Source organism: Schistocerca nitens, chromosome 2 (assembly GCF_023898315.1).
Source record: "Schistocerca nitens isolate TAMUIC-IGC-003100 chromosome 2, iqSchNite1.1, whole genome shotgun sequence".
NCBI classification, from domain to species: domain Eukaryota; kingdom Metazoa; phylum Arthropoda; class Insecta; order Orthoptera; family Acrididae; genus Schistocerca; species Schistocerca nitens.
In genome coordinates this window covers 509,419,739-509,441,579 of record NC_064615.1, presented here as the reverse complement: position 1 = coordinate 509,441,579, position 21,841 = coordinate 509,419,739, and the positions used below count along the sequence as shown (strand labels likewise).

Genomic DNA, 21,841 nt, shown 5'->3' with positions numbered 1-21,841 from the left:
CCCATCGCTCCTGCGCCGACTATAACACCACGTTCAAACTCACTTAAATCTTTATAACCTGCCATTGTAGCAGCAGTAACCGATATAACAACTGCACCAGACACTTGTCGTCTTATGTAGGTGTTGCTGACCGCAGTGCCGTATTCTTCCTGTTTACATATCTCTGTACTTGAATGCATATGCCTATACTAGTTTCTTTGGTGTGTCAGTGTAAATACGGAAAGAAAACCTGTTACAAGACAAATTATTCCATCCCAAGCAGCAGCTCACAGATTAAAATGCACAAGACCTAAAAATCCATTAGACTTGCTCTTAACAATCTCTCTTACCTCAATTATTATTTCAACTCCGAACTGCATAATAGAGTAAAGGAGCTGCGTTCAAAAAAACTTATAGGATAAAAGCAGCTTGCACCTCACTAACCAAATTAAGAATATACAAATTCCAGATGGCACTTTCCTGGCATCTTTAGAAACTAAATATCTGTGTACTAATGTTCTTGTCCTTGAAATCGTAGGCATCATTAACTATAAACTGTTATAACATAAAAATATTATAATGACAGAGGCAGTAGATTTAGTTGAACTTTCACATCTCCCATTGTCTTATGGTTATTTTATGTTTAATGGGAATGTGTACCACCAGCAGTATGTCTTGACTATGGGCAACAGCTTGACAGGATTCTTAGCAGATAATTTCTTAACTCTTTGGAATATACGTGCCTCAAAAAAATTTCCCCAACACAATGTAGGCTCATCTGCTAGTGACGCTATGTAGACAACATTCTAATGCTGTTCAATGGGATCCAGGACAATTTTCGAACAATGACAAGAATTTTCAACCAACTCACATCAAGACCAATTATATTCATGCCACCCACTCTCATAAAAGAATTTTTTTCAGTTACGTGGAGTGGTACCTAATGCAGCTCCCTGTAGATGCAAGCAAAGTAATTACAGAAACCAAAATCTTGGAACACATGACAGTTGGAAATGTGTATTCACATGACATAGACAATCACATGATTTGGAAAATTAAGAGGAAAGAAAAAGATAAAACTGCATGGAAAAGTGCTAATCATGGTGGTGGAAATGTTGCCCAATGTCAGCATAACATATTTCAGTAATGTTTCACAAAAGATTAAATGCTTGCTTCAGAGAGCAAATATCAAGATAAACTTCTGTACTAACAACTCTGTGGGCACTAAGATTAGACACAAAATTGGTGAGCACAATAATAAATTTGGTAAGACATGTGTGTAGTGTATTGTGTGTGAAGACTGCAACAACATCTATATAGTGTGAACAGGCTATACTTTCGATGTCAGATTTTGTGAACACATGTAGGTACATAATAAGGTCAGTTTTGGTATACGCCTGAGAGGATCTAATCACACACATTCTGTAATGCAGAAATGCTTTGAGGTTTTGCATGCTGCACACAAATGTTTACTATAATGGAGGAATTAGAAATTTTTAAATGCAGGAAACTTTTGTCACAACCATTCAGAATAAGAGTTCAATATAAATGCTTTTTTTCTAACTCTTTGAAGACTTGTGAAGTGATTAAAAGTTTCTCACATGAGGTTACTATAATCAGTGCAAACATGTGGTAGCTGCTTAAGGGCACCTATTTTACAGTTTCTCGCCTTTCTTCATAACATTGTGGTTATACATAATCTTTTCACTTGTTTTGTACATTACTTACCTTGCAAAACAGATGGACTTGTTCTTATAGTCATTTTCTTTGTATTCATCTTCAGTCTGTATTGCTTCTTGTGCTTTTGTGAAGTACATTGTAAATCTGTATGGTAGGTCTGTGTTCTGCTTCTACTTATGTGAACTATGAACTGCTATTAGCATGTGTTTACCTACTTATGCTACGACCTGTTTACCCTATTTCGTGGTTTTTGAAAGGTTGTATTTTGAATAAGTATGACTTGGTTATAGTTTAGTACCTACAATCCCAACCTGTGGTCATCTGATGTGATAGCTTATCATGGTGCAGGCAATGCCTCTTATCTCCAGAAGATGGTGTGGCCCCCCTGAGTTTTGGTATCACATTGTATTGCAGTTAGGATGTTCCTTGTGTAATGGTTGCAGTATTTTATACACTCATAATGATGACCAGTACTTTTATATTTCTGTATCATAGTATGTATTCATCGAGCCTAAAAATCTTACATTTTCATTCTTTAAACCTGGAAAAGAATGGCCCATAGAGATAAGATTTTAAAGTGTTCACAACTTCTAACTCTAGGAATATGTACTACACATATAAATGCTTACACTTGTCTTATATTTGGTATTCATTTTGTAAATGAGAGAGTGTAAGTGCTGTCAAGTGGTATCTCTTTGAGCTTTCTTCATGTCTCAGAAACTCTTGTACCCCTTAATCTGTTGCTTAAGATACTGCAGTTCACATTGACGTGTGATTCTAAGCCAAGCAGTTTATGTAAGTAACAAGATGTGTGTTCTTGCAATGTCAGTTGTTAAATTGTGTTTTAAATGCTAAATATTCCTCTTTTTCTTTTTTTTTTTTGAGCACCCACTGTTTAATCTCTCATCTCAGATCTGATGATGATTAACACTTTGAAACCAATCATACATTAATAAAAATACATTACTACAGAGACAGAAATAATTTTTTATATTGCCCAAATAAAGAAAGAATGCGAGTGAGTGAGGAAACAGAAATGTCAGAGTGCTGAAGAGTTGTTGTTGAAATTAAAATGAAAAATTGTCCATCCTGTTGAAAAACAAGGTAAACATGTACCCCATAATAAGTCATGTCATCAACAAGAAGTTCGTGTTGGTAATTTAAAAAAAAAAAAATAAAAGTTCTTACGCACGAGACACTTCATTGTCATAAATATATATTTTGGAAGTACCTTGCGTTGCACCTGAATATTTCCACTATGCATGATCTTCACAAATTTTAGAAAATTGCTCCTGTATCAGCGTATGTATTTTGGCATATTTTTAATGCACTGTTCAGTCCACATTTCCGTCACCCAATTACTTGTCAGCGATGTGATGAACTTCACTGACAACAGAATTTCATGTGAAAAAATACCAAAAAAAGACCTACAAAAGAACATGAAGGTGAGGCATTCAGAGGCAGTCAAGAAATTGCATCCTATTTACAGAGACTAGAATTTCTCTTTCTAAAACTACAAGAATACTTGCACCATCTAATCAAAAGTATAGGACATCTATTAGTGAACATTAAATATGGGATGTTTCCACCCTTCACCTTTATGACATCTTGAACTATGGTGGAGACATTTTCAATGAGATGTCCGAATCTCTCTGGAGGAATGGCAGCTTATTCTTCCTTGAGAGCTGAAACCACCAAAGGTAGTGTTGTTGGGCACTACCACCTGTATCAAAGTCTTCATTCTAACTCATCCCAAAGATTTTTCTGTTTGGTCCAGGTTGGGACTCTGGGCAGGCTAATCCATTTCAGGACCATGCTGCTTGATGATAGGGTGCATTGTCATGCTAATATAAAAACTTGTCATCTCCAAACTGTTCTTCTACTGTGCACAGTACACATTTTGTTTAAAATTTGTTCATATCCTTCTGCCTTTGGTTTTTTTAAAGCAGAATAAGGGGACGACACCCTCGTTACAAAAAACACCCCCATACTATAAAGGACAGTCAAATGTATATAAGACAGATGTAAAAAATGGACGTAAACTGTTTATTATTTGAAAAGTAATCGCCTTACATTATGCCAATGAGAGACAAGGCAGTCAGTGCCTTCATGGAAAAATGTTTGCGGTTGCCTGCAGACCCATGATTGTACTTGTGTGTGCAGCTATTTCTACGAAGCATGTTGGTGGCCACAAATATCTTTCTTCAGGGTCTAACAATGTGGAAATTGCGCGGAGAGGGATCGGGAGGATGCGTAAGGGCTTCCTAGCGAAACTTCTGCAGCAACTCAAAACGTACGGGCAGACCTACATGTTGCCAAGGTTGTTTCGGTGAGGCAATAGAAGTTTTTCTGCGAAGCTCTTACATTTCATACAGTCCAGATCTCTCCCATACAAGTTACATATTTTTAGAGCCACGAAGATGATGATCATGGCTGTCAATTTGCTTCAAATGAAGAGGTGTGGATGGCTGTTGTGATGGTTCTGTAGGCAGCTGCAACTATTTTTCCATGGAGGCAGTGACTGTCTTGTCTCACAATGGGATAAAAGTATTGATAGATATGGGGTTACTTTTGAAATAATAAACACTTTACTTAAACAAACAATAAAAAATACTGGATGGAATAATGATAATTTTATGAAAAGGATGGATTACTACACACCACATGGAGGAGATGTTGAGTTGCAGATAGACAAAATAAATAGACTGCTATACATTTAAGCTTTTGGCCAAAATGTCTTCTTATAAAGTAGAAACACACACACACACACACACACACACACACACACACACCCCTTCAAAACTTGCACACACAAGGCCACTGAGATGGGACTGCACACAGCAACTGCACCTGACAGGAGAAGTAATTGGAGGTTCATGGGGGTAAGAGGTGGCACGTGCGGGGTGGTAGAGGGATAGTTGAGTAGGTGTGGGGAAGATTTAGTACTCTTTGTGGGTGCATGCAGGGTCATAGTGGTGATGTGTAGTGCCGCTAGATGCAGTTGGGAGATTTTATGGGGGAAGGGAGGAGGAGGAGTGGGGGTGGAGAGAACTAGAGGAGAGGAAAATGGCTAGTGGTTGCATTGGAATAGACGAGTGTGTAGTGCTGGAGTGGGAGCAGAGAAGGGCACAGGTGGGTGAAGGACAGGAACTTAATAAGTTGAGGCCAGGCGTTTATGGGAATGTGGGAGATATCACAGGGGGAGTTCCCACCGGCACAGTTAAGAAAAGGTGGTGTTGGTAGGCACTGACGTGAAGCACGTAGTTTCTGGCAACATGTTCAGCAGGTGAGTGGTGCAGATGTATGTTGGCCACAGTGTATCGGTGGCCAATCATGTGAGCAGACAGTTTGTTGGTTGTTAAGCCCATGAAGAAGCAGCGCAGTGGTTGCAGCATAGTTTGTAGATCACACGACTGCTTTCATAGGTAGCCCTGCCTTTAATGGGATACAAATTCATTGATGACACCTTTGTGATCTGGACTAGGGGTGAGGACACTTTCTCCCCCATTCACTTCGCCTGTTCCTCCTCAAACCAACAAGCTACCTTCCTCGATATCGACCCCCACTTCAAAGACAACCACATCGATACCTCAGTCCATATCAAACCTACCAACCACCAGCAGTACTTCCACTTAGACAGCAGCCACCCATTCCATACCAAGAAGTCCGTAGTACAGCTTAGCCATCCATGGCAATATTGCATCTGTGGTGATGAGCAATCTGTATGCAGTCTGGCCTCAACAGCCAGTGATTTTGTGTGTGTGTGTGTGTGTGTGTGTGTGTTGTGGGGGGAGGGTTCTACTTTAGAAGGCCTTTTGGCCAATAGCTTAAAGGTGTAGCAGTCTTGTTGTTGTGCCTGGTTGCAACTCGGTGTTTCCTCTGTATGGTGAGTTGCAGTCTATCCTTTTGTGATATAAACACTTACTTACTTTTTTCCTGATTGCCCCTTTAAGTAACACTACCTTCTCGGTATTTCACTTTTGCCACTACATGTGATGCTAGGCAGTGTCAAATCCGAAACTTTCCCATTGGATTGCCATAAGATTTTCTCCAAGTCACTTACTTCCAGTCATTTATTATCCAGGGCTTCACTCCTTACACCACCTCGAGTGTTGCTTAGTTTTGACTACAGAGCTGTTTGGCTTTTAGCAGCTGCTTGACCATTGTACCACAATCTTTTTAATTCTGTACATGCAGTTATTGTGCTAGCTGGTCTGCTGGTGGCACTTTGTATCTCAAGAGTGATTTTTTTTTTGTGATGTGTAGCTTTTTACTACCACCCTCTACAGCGCTTGGCAGTCCAAGTGATTGGTCCAATTGACATCTTGAAATGTGCCCTGAAATTTTTTATAGTTGAAGAATACATCAAAAGAAACATTGGCAAAATTTTAGTTGCCAAGACACACTAAAAGAGAGGTGTTTTTTATAAAATGTTGAAAATTGCCAAATTTGTAGCTCACGTAGTGGCTGTAGAATTGTGTACCCTTGCTGTAGCTGCAGCAGACACCGCACGTGCAACTGAGCGTGTGCATGGCTCTGGTTGGTGGCTCTTTGGTAAACGGATAAAACGGCACAATGCAAACGTACTTTGTACAGCGAAGTTCAGTTTCCGTTGATAGTTTCTCTGACACAGTTGTTAGGTTGCTATTCACTTGGAGATCAAACTAAATTAATTTTCCTTATGTTTTCTTTGTATACACTTGCTAATAGCCTCTGTCTTTGTGTGTGTTCCAGAGTTTCACAGTAATGTGGAACCGAGTTAATGTTTTCATATTTGCAAAGGTGAAAAGTGAAGAATGTGGTATACAGTTGAAATACTCTTATTTTCCTGAAGACTTACATATATTTTATTTAGTAGTTAATTTCTGAGACATTAATTCGAATCTCAGGGGAAATTCGGACCAGAAATTTAAGTAGAGACTGTATAATTGCAAACATCTTGTAATCAACATAGCAGAATCTGGAAAAATGGGAAAGAAGAGGAGTCAGTATTACACCTAATACATCTTCTTACCAGTCGCAGAAAATAGTTCATTGATTTTGTTGGACTCATGGCCTGGACATAATACCACCTCTGTCAACAGGAGGAGGACGAGAAGACTATTAATACAATTTGGATTTCACTCAGAGCTGATAGTGGGATTCACACACTCTATAAAGAAATTTTTCTACAGTCCAAAGCATTTTTTAGGAAATTGTCAGACAGTATAATTTTCAATAAGTATTTCTCGTTTCAGGTTTATCATTGGATAGGTATTGTTGAATGTGAGACGTTGATGTTTTGTCAGTTTTCATCACCATGTTTTATGGATTAGATCAAGTATGCTTGGTATGCAGCATAACGTACAGAAAAAGGGCCATAGCCATCGTAATTTTGTCTAAATAAATCTAGTAATTGCTTTGAAGTGCCCGAGGCATTAAGTTTGCCCAGTTGTGCCTGGTGTTTTCATCATCCAATAGATGCTTCTTATTTTTCTGATGACTGCAGGCAATAAACAAGGAACTGTTTCATTGTTAGTAAAATATACATTATTTAAAAATTACTATAACAACTTCGCTACAGAAATTGTTATAAAATATTTCATGTCTACAAATTAAAGTCCCAATTAATGGAAGTTGTCTCTAATAGTCAATCCAATCAAAAGATACGGTCATTTATGTCGCATATTTTGATACTTGCAAACTCACTCATTAAAACCTATAGGATACTTCCAGTTAACCTATAATCATGAAATTTGGCAAGAAGCAAGGGTTCACTGTAGAAGTAAAGGAAAGAAACATCTGAAAATTGTTAATTTGTAATTATATCACACAAAAAATTATTTAATAATTGGATAGATAAAAAAAATCAGCGGTGACAGATGAACATGCTTATAAAGGTATTGAAATTATGTAAGCTGTTGGATCCAGTGGCTCCTTCTTCTGGCAGAAGGGTTGAAGGACAAGGAAGAGAGGTGAAAGCTGCCACTTGGTGAGTAGACTTTTTTTATCTATCCAATTACATTATATTTACAAAAATTGATTATTTTTGTTGATATAAAAAAAGTATTTCTTTTGTCAATCGTTATCCAACTTCAAGCTTAAAGGAGCGATCAAAAAGTTTTCGTTCGAAGGCCTGACTGTTCAGAATCAGTAAGTCTATTAGACGAAATCACCATTAGCCCACTGTCCTGTTGCATTAAGAAGTCAATAACTGCCTGCTGCACATCCTTGTCCAGCAGGAATAATCGACCCTCCAAGGTCTTTTTTAAGGGACCATTGGTGTCTGCATGTTGGTGCTTCTATACCTGCATCTGAGTTGCAGCAAAACTCTGAAATGGAAACTTTTTGATGGCCTCTTATAATTACTTTTACCGTTTTCTGAATAAGATGTAATTCCAGTTGGATGTCGTAAAAGTTATTTTAGAAGTACTAATTACAATTTTATGGAACTACAAATCTTGTTAGCATTTCATAAATGTTTGAAGAGGTGTAATTTTATTCTTTGGAGGTTATACTTGATTAGAACAAAATCAAGTATGCAAGCATACCTGTAAATGATTGATTTTATATGTTTATGCTTACATTTCGTCAGTTTTTATATTTTGACTTATTTTATACTGTAAATTTCTTGAATACCATTTCTGATATTTTAATTTTCAGGAATATGGTGTTAATTGCACGGATGTAACAGTTGAGAGAATATGGAGTCACATTGATGTTTTTGCAGTGGGTCATTATTTCGGATGGATGTTCAAGGCTATTCTTGTTAGACACCTTGGCATTTTGTGGGCTATTAGTGTTATGTGGGAATTTACTGAGGTAATTTTGTTCATCTATTTATTCCAGTTACTGTAGACTTCCTTTTAACTTTCTTTATCTAATTGGAATTCTGTTTCAGTTATCTCTGCTTTCTTGCTGTAAATTAAATTTTCATTCCCAGTTTGAAGAGAAAGTATAACGTGCTTGATTCCTAGATGGTAGTACTTTATTCAAAAAGTAAAGTAAATTTAAGGTTATTGTTGATAATCATTCATTATGAATTGTATTTGTTTATGAAATAGTCAGAGAGAAATGCTTGCTGAAGACGACAAAGTCCTGTGAGAACAAACAGATTGAATTCAATAGGCAAAGAAACACTGCTTTTTATTTTGATGCTTGAAATGGCTGTCGTATTTCAGTTTTGTCTGTGGATCACTTATCCAAGGATGTTGAACATTTGGTATTACAGTTTGAGAACAAGGAAAAAATGTAATAAATATTTAGATCCTTAAAAGTGCAATTTGATTAGGCTGGGCTGTGCAGTTGGCTATGGGCTTATGATAAGAATCTTCCTAGCATTCGCCTCAAGTGATTTAGGGTAGACCATGCAGGATGTAAATCAGAATGACCAGATAGAGATTGGAACCTCCATCCATACAAGGCCAGTGTGTTTAAAACATTGCAACCTCACTTATTTCTGTGTAATGTAAAATACTGTTTTGAAAAGAAGTTATTTAGTGATGTAAAAAGCTAGTGCTTTGTCTTTCTTGTATCTGATACCAGTGACTGCACACACTGTACACACATTATTTCATAATGTAATACATACACATTGTCGGCTAAGATAAAGACCAGGGTGCAATGTTTGATTTCCATTCTGTGTACAGCAACTTCCCGATTTGCAAGCCTGAAAATTTTGACTCCATATCCCTCTATATCGACAATATGAAAAGAATAGGTTGCTACGCACTGCCTAGAGGTGGCACTGAGTCACAGACAGGCACAGTGAAAAAGAATACTAGAAATAGTCCTCCTTCAGAAGCGGACTCAGACATTTACACATGAAAAACTCCCACACACATGCCCACTGTCTCCAGGCACTGAGATCCCTAGCTCCTGGAGACAATGGAATTTGTATATTCGTTGTTCCTGTGTGATTGTGTGTGTGTTTTTCCACTTCTGAAGAAGGAGTTTGCCCAAAAGCTGAAACATTTTGAGCATTCTTTTTCATTGTGCCTGTGTCTCTTCCATGTGGCGAGTAATCTGTCTTTTCCTTATTGTTGCTATGCCATCCTGGACCTCTCACAGTAAATGAGATGTTGAGCCCAGAAAGAGGATAAAGTGTTAGTATTGTACAGAGTGACTCAGCTAAACTGTTAACCTTGGATATCTCCAGAACTGTTTAAGAAATTTTAATTCTCTTTTCACCCAAGTGAATTATGAAAAAGTCTCCAGGAAATTATGTATAGTCTCTTTACATAGCTGTATTAATTACAAAGATATCAGAGTCAACTTTGCTTTTTCAAATGGAACTATTATAATTTCTGCCATTAGTATTGTACATCTAAAAGAGATTTAATTATACAATGTGTCAGTCTTCAAAATCTGATTAGTAGCTTTTCAGAAATTACAATATTTAAAACTTAGGATTTAGGCCTGTTTTGTAATCAGTTATTGTCTTATGCAACACATGTTATTGTATGAGACAGTCACATCAGGTTAATTGGGGCTCCAGCTTGATAGAGGTAAGAGAGTCTACCTACTAAAGTGGAATAGTGGATAGAATTAATACTTATACTAAGAAAACTTAGCTACACGTCATTGGACTGCCATACCAATTGGAAGACAAAGGACATGGCATCTAAGGATGATTCTCCAGTTAACTGTCATATCAGTCCTGTCCTGCATTCTGCCAAAGCATTGAAAGAAAGGTGAACATCAGGAATTGCCTGGGTTTGTAAAACAGGAAAACAAGGTATAAAGATTGTTAAATAATAACCTCGGATCATGAGTTTGTCAGGATACTCACTTATATTGCAAAATTACCTCAGCAAAACTAACAAAACTGAAATAGCAGAAGAATATTGTCGTAAATGCTTGTTTAAAAATTCATTTATGTCATCAAGCTTTAAAAACGTCCAGCTTCTACTGCAGTACATGCTTGAATTGCTGGTGGAAGGACTTCTTGATAGACTAGTGAATTCCTTGAATATTGTTGCACATGCCACAACAATCCAAAGTTTTGCATACTCTTGGGTTGCTGTAACTTATGTGTGGGCTTCATCTTTGTGTTCACCTGGATGAGAAAGTTTCTGTGGTGTCAAATAAGGTGAAAGTGCAGGCCAATTGATAACATCATCACATCCTATTCAGTGACCATGAAAGAGCTGGGTGAGCACTTTCCCAGCCACAAGCAGTTGTGAGCCAAGCCTCCATTGTGCTGGTTCCATGTACACCTATGTAATTTCAAGTGGTACTTTCTCTACGAGCGCTGGTAGTACTTCAGTAAGATATTGTGCGTTTCTTTTACCTGTTCGTATTTCTTCAATGAAGTAACAACCAATCACTTAGACTCAAACACTATTGCACCAAACTGTCACACTCAACTGTCTCTGACATTCAGCCTGCCTCAGCCAGTACTGATTCTCTGCTGCCCAATAATCCACACTTCTTAGATTCAGTTTTCCATACTTTGTACAGGTGGCTTCATTGATGAAGAGAATTCTTTGAAGAAAAAATTGGTTGTCTTAATGTCACATCAGAAGTGAGACAGAATTCCACACGTCTTCAGCAACCCTACAGGTGAAGTGAGACATGTTATGGATGGAGGTCGTTCGCGCACAAAATGCAAATAATGCTGGGCCAACTTATTCCAGAGGCACTCACAATATCACTGTTGTTAATATATGGGTTATGAGCAACAGCTTCCAGAATTTCTATTTCATTCGATTTGTTTGTTGCAAATTTGCTCTTACACTCTGCACAGTATTCCAATGTTCTTCCAATAACAATTTATTGCACATTCGCTAGAGTGTCATTCTTCTTAGACACCTTCTATCAGGGTTAGTTTGTGTATACAAGTCAAATGTTCTCTTCATGCTCCTCTGCATGTTCTGTAAATAAGAAGCATATCTAGTTTTCCTGGTTTGTGAAAGACTTTTTTCAAACTAATCAGTACCCAACACACTTAAATGACACTGTCTGAATTAAAGTTTAATTTCCCCTGTGCTCTGTGGTATTGTGATATCGTGAAACTGTTTCCTCATCCAAAGTGATGTATTTCATTATTTGGATTTGAAATCCATAACTTCTGCCTAATACAGCAGTCACATTCATGCTCAAAACAAATAAATTGTAAGTTCTAAATATTGACTTACTCCAAAACTAGTGATTGGATTTTGAAGAATGAAATGCTGTTGAATTTCTCTCTTCTAGAGCTATGTTGCTTGCTATATATTCCTTTTCACACTAAGTTGCTCTTTAGCTGATACAAATATAAAATAGCAAAAGTAATACATAACTTTGTTGCTGTACTTGCAGTGTCAGTTATTAACAGTAGATTTGACTGTAGAAATACAGTGGAACCTCACTTAACAAGCACCTCCCAAAATGCACAATTTGCATAATGAGCAAAATAAATAACTTAACGAGGAATGTTTTGCATAATGAGTGACAATGATTTAGTGTGATTTCACCAGCCATTCGTGTGCAGCCGGGGAAATGTTAAACATTCATTGCCGGCAGCGGCATATGAACAATGTCTTTAGTGCCTACTCCATTCTCGGTTTAGCACTCTTTCTGCTAGCATCTTAGTGCTGCTTGTGATCACACATTTTTCTAAACTTGGGTCCACACCATGTTTTTCTGTGTGCAAGGTTTAATAACCTTCGTAGAAATTTCCCTGAAGATAAAGCCACAAGAAGATGGCCATAAGAGAAAGAAAATGATGTTAGAAATGAAACATAAAATAACTGAAAAACGCGAACATTGTGTGACCGTTGCTGATTTAGCATGCACATACAGTTGGTTTACATCAACTATATGCACTATCCTCAAGAACAAGGATAAGATTAAGTAAAGGAAAGTTGCTACTCACCATATAGCAGAGTTTGTGAGTGTGTTTCTGTGTATTTGTCATCTAATTTTGACGAAGGCCTTACTGGTGGAAAGCTATATTTGTGACAGTCTTTCTGTTGTGCCCATCTGCGACTCAGCATCTCCACTATATGGTGAGTAGCAACTTTCCTTTTCACAATATTGTTTCAGTCCATCCTGGATTTTTCATTATTCGATAAGATTAAGGAGATAGAGGCTTCAAATGGAATGACAAGAATGTCTAAACAATGATTTCGTATTCTTGATGATGAAAGGCTGCTCCTTGAATGGCTAAATGAAAAGCAATTGCAAGTTGACCGTATTACCGAGAACATCAATTGTGAGAAGGCTAGAATGATTTTCACCGACCTTGTTAACAAGACGCCAGGATCATCAGCGGCCGAAGAAATGTTTAAGGGAAGCCGTGGGTGATTCAAGAAGTTTAAGAGAACTGGCATCCATAGCATTGTGAGGCATGGGAAAGCAACCAGCTCCAACACAAAGGCAGCAGTGAACCTCATCAGCAACTTCAAGATGCTCACAGATTCTGAGGGTTATCTGCTGCAACACGTTTTTAATTGTGATGAGATGCGTCTATTCTAGGAAAAAAAATGCCCAAGCGTGCCTTTATAACAGCAGAGGAGAATGCATTGCCTGGCCACAAGCCAGTGAAAGACCATATCACACTGCTATTATGTGCCAATGCAAGTGACAATTTGAAAATTAAACCACTGCTTGTTCACCATTCAGAAACTCCATGAACTTTCAGGAAGTATAAAGTCCAGAAGAGCGGTTTAAATGTGATGGACCAGCATGTTAGTCCTAACTTTATGAAGCTCTACGCTAAGCACTCTACGAGCATTGCTTTAAGTTGACTGAAGCTACCAATCTCACTCTGAGACTTTTGGAACTATCACTTCAACATTGTTGCCTGAATTAAGATGGTTGAAATGACATGGAAAGGGGTTACCAAGACAAATATCACTTCTGCTTGGAAAAAGCTTTGGCCAAAGTGCATTGTCGAATGTGACTTGAAGGCATTTGAGTTAGTACCTGTGGAGCCTGTAGTCAAAAAGATTGTATTTCTGCTCAAGAGCATGGGACTAGAAGTGGATAAAAATATCAATAAGCTTGTGGAAGATCACAGCTAATAAATGACCACTGAAGAAATTATGCAGTTGCAATGTGTTTCACAGCAAGAAGTTGTGGAGAGGAGTTCTTCGGAGGAGTCGAAGGCTGTGGCAATAACAGCAAAGCAGCTGTCTTCTGGCGCAATAAGAGAAATGCTGGAAACATTGGAATTGGTTGCGTCATACATTGAAAATCACCACCCCTGTAAAGCAGTGGCTATGAATGCTACAAATTTATTTGACAATAATGCTGTGTCACATTTTCACCAAGTGTTGAAGTATTGGATAGTTTCCTAGTAAAAAACAATTAGTTATGTATTGTGAGTAATAAGGTACATAATAATGTAGGTATAGTTCTCTTTGAATAAATGACATGAGTAAGATAAAATTTTTACTACTTTTCTGCGTTTTACATTAATTTATGTGGAATAGATTGTTTCTATTAACAATTGTTTCACACTGCGAGTAAGATTCTGGAATGAATTGTGCCTGCTGTGGGAGGTTCCACTATACTAACAGATACAAAAGATTCATAAATCTGTCACTCTTCAATGCAATGTCTATTCAGAAGATTTTGAGCCCAGGCCACTGTGAAAATTTGTAAATGTTAGTCAACTGGCAAACACGCAAAATGGGCTCCATGCGTGAATGTTCGAACTTAAGTACACCTGCTGCTGGAGCTCCGGAGTGGGGATGCTTGCATATCAGTGGCAGCTGCATAATCGTTTGTGGCAGCAACCTCGTGCTGCAATGACAGCTATGGGAAATGCGATGGCATACTGGTGGTGCACGTATTTGAAAGTGTGGCTGACTGAATAGTGGCCAACACTGCATTATCAACAGCAATAATTATTATGGATCCAGCTGAAATCAGTATCTGTAATTAATGTAACTATAAAAAGACAGTGTTAGTGAGGACTTTCTCACGATTCATGTAGGCAAAAACAAAGTTACAATATCTTAAGCACTTTCAGAAATATGAGGTGAACCACTTATCTGAAACACCATATCGAAGAGCTTTGGGTGTAATATTTTTACAGAAAAATGCAAAAGTGTCACATGGGATGACAGTGATTTATTATTATAATTGTTGTTGTTGTTATATAATTGTGTTACTTTTTGTTACCAAACTCGCACTGTGTATTCTGACTAATTCTTCACTATAGTAAGGCATTTAATTTAACAGGTACTTTTTAACTGTCATTTTAAGTAAGTTTGTTTTAGTAATATGTTTGATTTCATGAGTTTAATTTGTTCTTAGTAGATGTAAGTTAAGTCTGTATTTTGGTGATGGACAGAGCTGTTTGTTCAGTAATAATCAATATTATTTTTCATGTGCAAAACTGATTGGTGAGTGTATTCAAATGGTGTAGTTAAAATCCCCAAATACTTTAAACAGATCTTTACAATGAGCTCTTTATTGTAAATTTACCAATTGTAAATTTCGTTCGGTGTTTCATTTACTTTCTTAGCAGCACTTCTACCACTTCAGAACACAATCTGTGATTCACGTAGAAGATTATATTTGTTCTAGTAATTTATTAATCTATCTTTCATGATTATTTTATTATTTTAGAGAAGTATGACAACAGGTGAATGGGATTGTAGTTTCCTGTTTCATCAGCATTGCTTTTCTTTAGGAGAGTCACAACTCTTCCCTGTTTTGAATACTCTGCAGAGTATCCTGATGCAAATGACTCATTAATTATGTTTGTGACAAGAGCTTGTGTGCCCTGTGTGCATCATTTCAGCACACAGATTGGTATGTTCTCTAAGCCTGCTGATTTTTATTTATTTTTGAGATTTTGTACAGTTTACTGACTACAGGCTCTGTGATTGATGATACCTTTATTGTAATTAGTGTTGGTGATAGAAGTTGAATGTAAACCTGAGTTTTTTACATAAGGACTTAAGAAACTAAGTTACACATGTTGTCACATGCTAACACCATTGTGAGCACATTGTCAAAAGAGACTACATGTTCCAGGTTTCCCGAAGGCACAATTCTTCTGCAGTCCAGAGAACAGGTGCATCATAGTATGGGAATCGAATGGTGTGCCAGCTGGAAACATACCAATGTTAAAGTGTGACCAAGGTCACATAAACATGGATGGTTCTAATTAGGAAGGCTATCAACATCTACCATAGAGGACAATGTCCAGGCAGTGAAGGAAGAATATCTCTGGGAGGGGGGGAGGGATTTCCAATGATGGGAACATTCACACAGCTGTTCTCAAATGGCTTTATGACAAGGGGGTTTCTAATTTGGGGAATTTAATGACTGACAGAATGTTCCAACCATTGTTTACAGAGACTGGTGACTGTGTTGAAAAGAAGTGCCTTGTAGCTGTGTTACACTGAAGAGTAATACAGTATTCAGTGAAAATTACTTGGCCTGCCGTGATAATTTGTAACTTACTGTTTGAAGTTCCCTCATACTTTGTAGAAAAATTTGCTATTTTTACAATTAATAGTGTTGAGTGACATTGGTAACCTGGAATATGATGTTCGCCAGCATTAAGTTTAATTGTACTTTGTGTGGTATAAATTTGTATTAGCAATTGAAAATTACTTGTTTGACATCGGAAAAAAGATAATAATGAGATTATATGGGCAGTTTAGTTCAGTCTGTCATAGCCATTCTGTCAGGAATTGTATCGCAAGTAGACCAATATCTGAAGACGGGAAACATTTCCTTTCATGAAAAAGCCAAAAGAATCAAATTTTGGGCAGAGAGAAGCCGAAAAGGAAATCGTGTGTTCATTCTTGAACTTCACAACTTCAGACCTTTTTTTAGAAAAAAAAAAGAATGATGGAAAGCAGGTCCACTCAAAAAGCTTTCTAAATAAAAAGCCCATGAAGTACTGAATCTCCTCTAATTATACTTTTGAAGAGCTGAAAATACCCTGAAATGAGTTTTGTCCAGTGGGCTGTTATTCGGTGCAGTGGCTGAGTGAATCAACCAGAATAAATTCCATTTCGCATTAGTGGTTGTAATAATCTGTATTGTGTTTTTCTGTGCAATGATAGCATGCATTAACAAGAATAAATTCTATTTCGCATTGGTGGAGGTATTGATCTGTATATGCATTGTTCAGTTAATCATTTTGAAATATCATTTTATGTTTCAGATAGCATTTGCTCATCTTCTACCAAACTTTATTGAATGCTGGTGGGATGCTCTAATATTAGATGTACTTGTGTGCAATGGATTGGGAATTTGGTGTGGCTTGAAGATTTGCAAGTATCTGGAGATGAGAGAGTATAAATGGGTTAGCATAAGGTAATTTAATTACTCTGTTTCTAGGCTCAATGAAACAGGAAGTGGAATACCCTTTAAGGTGAAACAGGTCTGCCATGGACGCCATGTAGTTTCAGATTTCTTGATTTTTAGTAAAGCAGTATGATGGTGATTGCATTAGGCTGATCTAATTTGCGGTGCGTCACTAGTATTGCAGTGGGCAACCATAGAAAATTCAGAATAAAATAATAAAGCCACTTAAATAGTACATTCAGATACATTTTTATATAATAGGTCATGTTGAGTGTGAAAATGAATTAAAAATGGCAACAACATGTAGGCTCTGCAGTGGGCTTTTCTGTTTATTAAAAGATCAATGTAAAGCCAAGCTCATTTAGTCAAGCAGTTGCATAAAACATAGAAAGATGAAAGCAAATATCAGTATACCTTCTCAGCAATAATTCAAACACAACAGAATACGTGGTTTCTTGGAAATGGATTTATCGTAGTATGCCAATTCACTCCTTATTCAGCATGCTGCTACATGGCTATGACAATGATAAATGTGTGGAGTCAGTAGATAGGAGTGTTGTGTACAAAAAGGTGCAGTTATTGGAGCACACATTATAACCACAGCATGAAATGACTATAATTGTTCTGCATGTTCGGGTAACAGACAGTGTAGTTTGATCCACTGCTGGTTTGTTAATAAAGTATCACAATGCATGTAACTTACCTATCTCTCTACAGTTTGATGCTGTATACACTCAGTGGGATTGGTTTTACACAAACTCTATTGCATTAATTTCCATTATTAATAAACCAAACATACCGCAAGCTGGAATGGGCAAATTGTGACCGACACTGGCATGCTGAACACAAAATTTACTAATCCATCAGAGGTGGCTGCATGTGTGTTAAGTGTTACTAAGGTGTTCAGTCGAAAAGCTGGCACTATTGAACATCTAAATGGGCACACTCCAAGTATAACAGTTTTGTGCACCACAGCTTATAACAAATGATCTTGACTCCTGCTTGTTGAAGTCTCAGTGGCAACCATTACATCACGGAGGTTATAATATTTGAAATACTCGCTCTCTTTCAGGCGAATTAACATGTAGATCTTGACAGGACAAGGCTGCATTGATACAAATGGCAATGTATGTGTGAACCTCCTTCGGAGAGTGACAGAGACTATTAATTGTTTAGCTTTGGACATTCACTAAATCTGTCACTTATTGTACATGTCTGGGATCTGGTTAGTTGTTGACTTTTTGTTCCATGTTATTCCACCAGCAAAAATTAGTGCTTTGTGGGATCATTAAGTGATTCATCACAGGAAGTGTTGGCTTTATACCATACTGAATTTTCAGTCAGTGTCATTTTTAATTATTTGTGGATTGCTTTGTCGCTTTTCATTTCACTCATATATTTATCATCAGGGTGGAAAAGTAATCACCAAAATGTGTATTTTGTATGGAAATTGATTTTAACTCAGAAAAGTCAGATACATCTCAGACAGCTCTAGAAAATGCAGGAAATTCTGAAATAATCTGCAAGGAATTTCACTTGTACACACACACACACACACACACACACACACACACACACACACACACACACACACCCCTTCCTACCTACCTACTTATGCGTGCTCTCTCGTGTGCATTTGCTCGTGTGCATAGGTAAGAGCATGAACGGTTGAGTGAGGTGTAGTGAGTATGTGTGTGCATTGTGACGAAGATAAGTGTGAATGTATGAGTGAGTGAATGAATGAGTGTGCTTTGGTGACTGCCTGCATAGGTGCCCAAGAGTGTGTACACGAGTGAGAACATGTGTTGGTGAGGATGCACAGGTTATTTTGTGTGTGTGTGTGTGTGTGTGTGTGTGTGTGTGTGTGTGTGTGTTTCCATGGTTCTAATCCAAATGTGTACTTTGCTGACTTTCTTGCATTGTTGTGCTTCAAGTGAAAAGTTACCATACCACAACAAGCTCCTGTTTTGAAATATAGTAGATTATTCGTAACGATCTATTAATATTATATTTAATTAGGGCAGTTAAAGTTATATCTGTGTAGGGTTGCTCCATTCTGAATTGGCATGGTACAGAAGAATAAAAGGTGATAGAAAGTAGCACTATGCTTTCCAAGGCTGGTGGGTAAGCCAACTTACTCAACTGACTTACCAATTGAACTGTAAACAAACAATTGTTTGGTTCCACAGCTTTGGTGTTGAGGAGGAGAACATCTTATCAGACACATGACATGAGAGAAACATTTTTAACATCCTAGTGGCTGGAACATTTTCAGTGGCTTCTACGAACTTTTTGCTGCCTGTAGTATCTTATATGCTCATGTCAAACTCCTCCAGCCACTGGCACCGAATCTCAGCCTGATTCAGCCATTCAACTTGATCAACTTTTTTTTAATTTGTCAGGCAGTTACACTTTGCACTCTTAAGACTCACTCCCAACACATCAACTGCTACCTCAAAGCCTGAGAGAGTTAAACCAGTGAAAATCTCAGGATGAATTTTTATTTGGATGGAAAAAATTATGACTTGTAAATATATATATGGTGCAGAAAAACAGGTGGAAATTTTATAAGAATGATAGCATTGAATATCCGAGGAAATGAAATGGAAAAGAGACAAAGTTGATTAGGTGATCATGTATGAAATTGCACTATGTGTATATAATTGTGACAGAAACTGTAATGGATGCTGTGAATAAATGTGTGTGCTGAAGTTGCTATGTTGAATTCCTTCAAATTACTAGTAACAGCAACATTTTGGTGCCGAAACACAGGAGTGTGTGGCAAGATTAAGTACTGCCACACATTCAAGAGGTTTCAACATCATTGAAGAAGATTTCGAGCATTGAAAAACCATAACATCATGCCGTGTTCAGCTTGGACAGATAAGTCACAGCATTTGCTGTACTCCACTCGCAGCCATTATTGATTGATTCTGTTTGTGTATAATTTGACTTGGTGCATCCGTGTTGATCGCAGAGCAATATTCAGCATTTGGTATGTCATTTATGATGTACAAAGGGGACTACTAAAGTATTGTTGGACAGCAGTGCAGTAAGAAAGAGCGTTCCTAAGGGTTGCTGATGACGATTACTGCAGAGCATTGCCATCTCGTAGTGACGGCGGACATCCCGTTATCGGGTGACTGGCGCACACACACACCCTCGCAGCAACCAAGCATCACACACCATGATGGATGCAGAACAATTCTGCCCAAATTGTGATGCAAGAGGACAACTCTACACTCAAATGCCACCAATTTCATGAGCCAGATAAACGCATTTCATGTTTCTGCACCATCAGAGAAAGTCAGACACTGTCAGGAGCACCTGCAGGAAACCATAGGAGAGCTGATCTCACTCAGTGGCCCAATACAGGGCTTGCCAGATTTCACAGAATACGAGGCCGACACACAATCTTGTGAAGGCTGCTCTGACAAATGCAAATGGGCCATTCGAAAGGCAAAAAGGCTTTTAGGAGGAGCGTGTTCAAGGGATAGAAACACAGCTGATGTGCATTAGCCAACATCAGCAACTCACAAACATGCCCACGTGGACATCAAGTTGCCTACTATCAAACTACATCCTTTCTCTCGTGACATAAAAGCATAACTGCATTCTTCCTCAGGTGACATAGAAGTGTGAACACGATTCTGGTAGCACCTTCACAGTTTCCGTAGATGAAACTCCAGTTGTGTCACTTATGAACAAGCACCTGTTCCTCTGTGTATATTTAGATGGGGACCCCAAGGATTTGGTGGATGGGTTTGCTGTTACAGCTGGCATATATGAGCAGACAAAGCAAATTTTGGAATCCACGTATGGGGACAAGAACGGATTATCCAAAGCCACCTTGACTTCTTGAGAACCTGAACACTTCAACTTCAAGCAGTCCAGAGGCTCGCAACACCTCCTCCATTGAGAGCCATAAGTGGATTCAAGCGCTACGAACACTAGGAGAGCATGTGGACACTTGTACGTGCATTCCCAGAAGAAATTTGCAGAAACAAGTTTATTCGTGCATCATGAAGGCAAAAGATCCAAGAAGGGAATCTTGCACAGCTTATGGAGCTGCTCAACAAAGAAGTGGAGGGAGCCCTTCAGTACATTTAAAATAAGTGGAGAACCTGTTATGTAAGACAATCATGTACCCACAGCATCAACTTTTCATATGAAAGTTAAAATGAAAATTGACAAGAAGAAGAAACAACAAAATTCAGACCCTTTTCGTGTGTAACTTAGCACTAGGCCAAGATTGCTGAAAGGTTGCAAGCTTACAGGCTAGAATAAATAGCCTGAAGAAAATGGACTGCTGCTTGCTATACCTTAGACGTGTCTTTAAATGAGGAAATGTATCCCACATAGAATGTAAAAGTGTGAACTACATTTCCATTGTGTGATAGCCACCTCACGACAGTGAACAAGATTGAAACGAAGGTGTCCAACTTTGTACACTTAACATACTGCTCATTGACTATCAGAGGGCCAGCTGGGGGTAGTAAACTGACATGTGACATTGTAGAGTGTCTAGTTTTATACACCATTCACTGATATAATCTCTTCAACTCAATGTCACTGGAACCAGAGCTCTAGAGATAACAACATTTAAGCCGTTCTGCACATCATCCTTCTCAATGAGAAAGGTTCATTTTGATATGATGGGATACTCCACCGGTGCCCACATATCAGTTACAGTCCTTGAAAGCAGCGACAAATTCTCTCGTCAACCGACGGTACCACAAGATGTGGGAGATATGGCCTTGAGAGAGGGTACACAGCCGGCATAACCAAGAGGAGATACTGAAGATGTACCTATTGAAGTTCTAATTGGGGCAGATTATTATTGGAAAATTGTGAGTTTGGGACAACCAATTAAAGTATGACCTTCATTGGTTCCCTTTCTGACAATCTTCGGTTATGTTCTCAGTGGAAACAGAACTGGTAC

General features: G+C 38.1%; 1 protein-coding gene across 8 annotated transcripts in view; it reads left to right on the top strand.

Annotated features, from left to right (window-relative positions):
- The window catches only part of LOC126236486 (phosphatidylserine synthase), a 162,347-nt gene that overhangs the window by 56,828 nt on the left and 83,678 nt on the right, over window positions 1-21,841 (top strand). For all 8 annotated transcript variants that reach the window (XR_007544926.1, XR_007544924.1, XR_007544923.1 and 5 more), the window contains exons 3-4: window positions 8,302-8,460; window positions 16,757-16,908. Coding sequence is in view for 4 of the 8 variants with exons in the window: in XM_049945831.1 (XP_049801788.1) it covers window positions 8,302-8,460; window positions 16,757-16,908 (311 nt within the window). In the remaining 4 variants the exon portion in view is untranslated. The remainder of the gene's footprint in view (window positions 1-8,301; window positions 8,461-16,756; window positions 16,909-21,841) is intronic.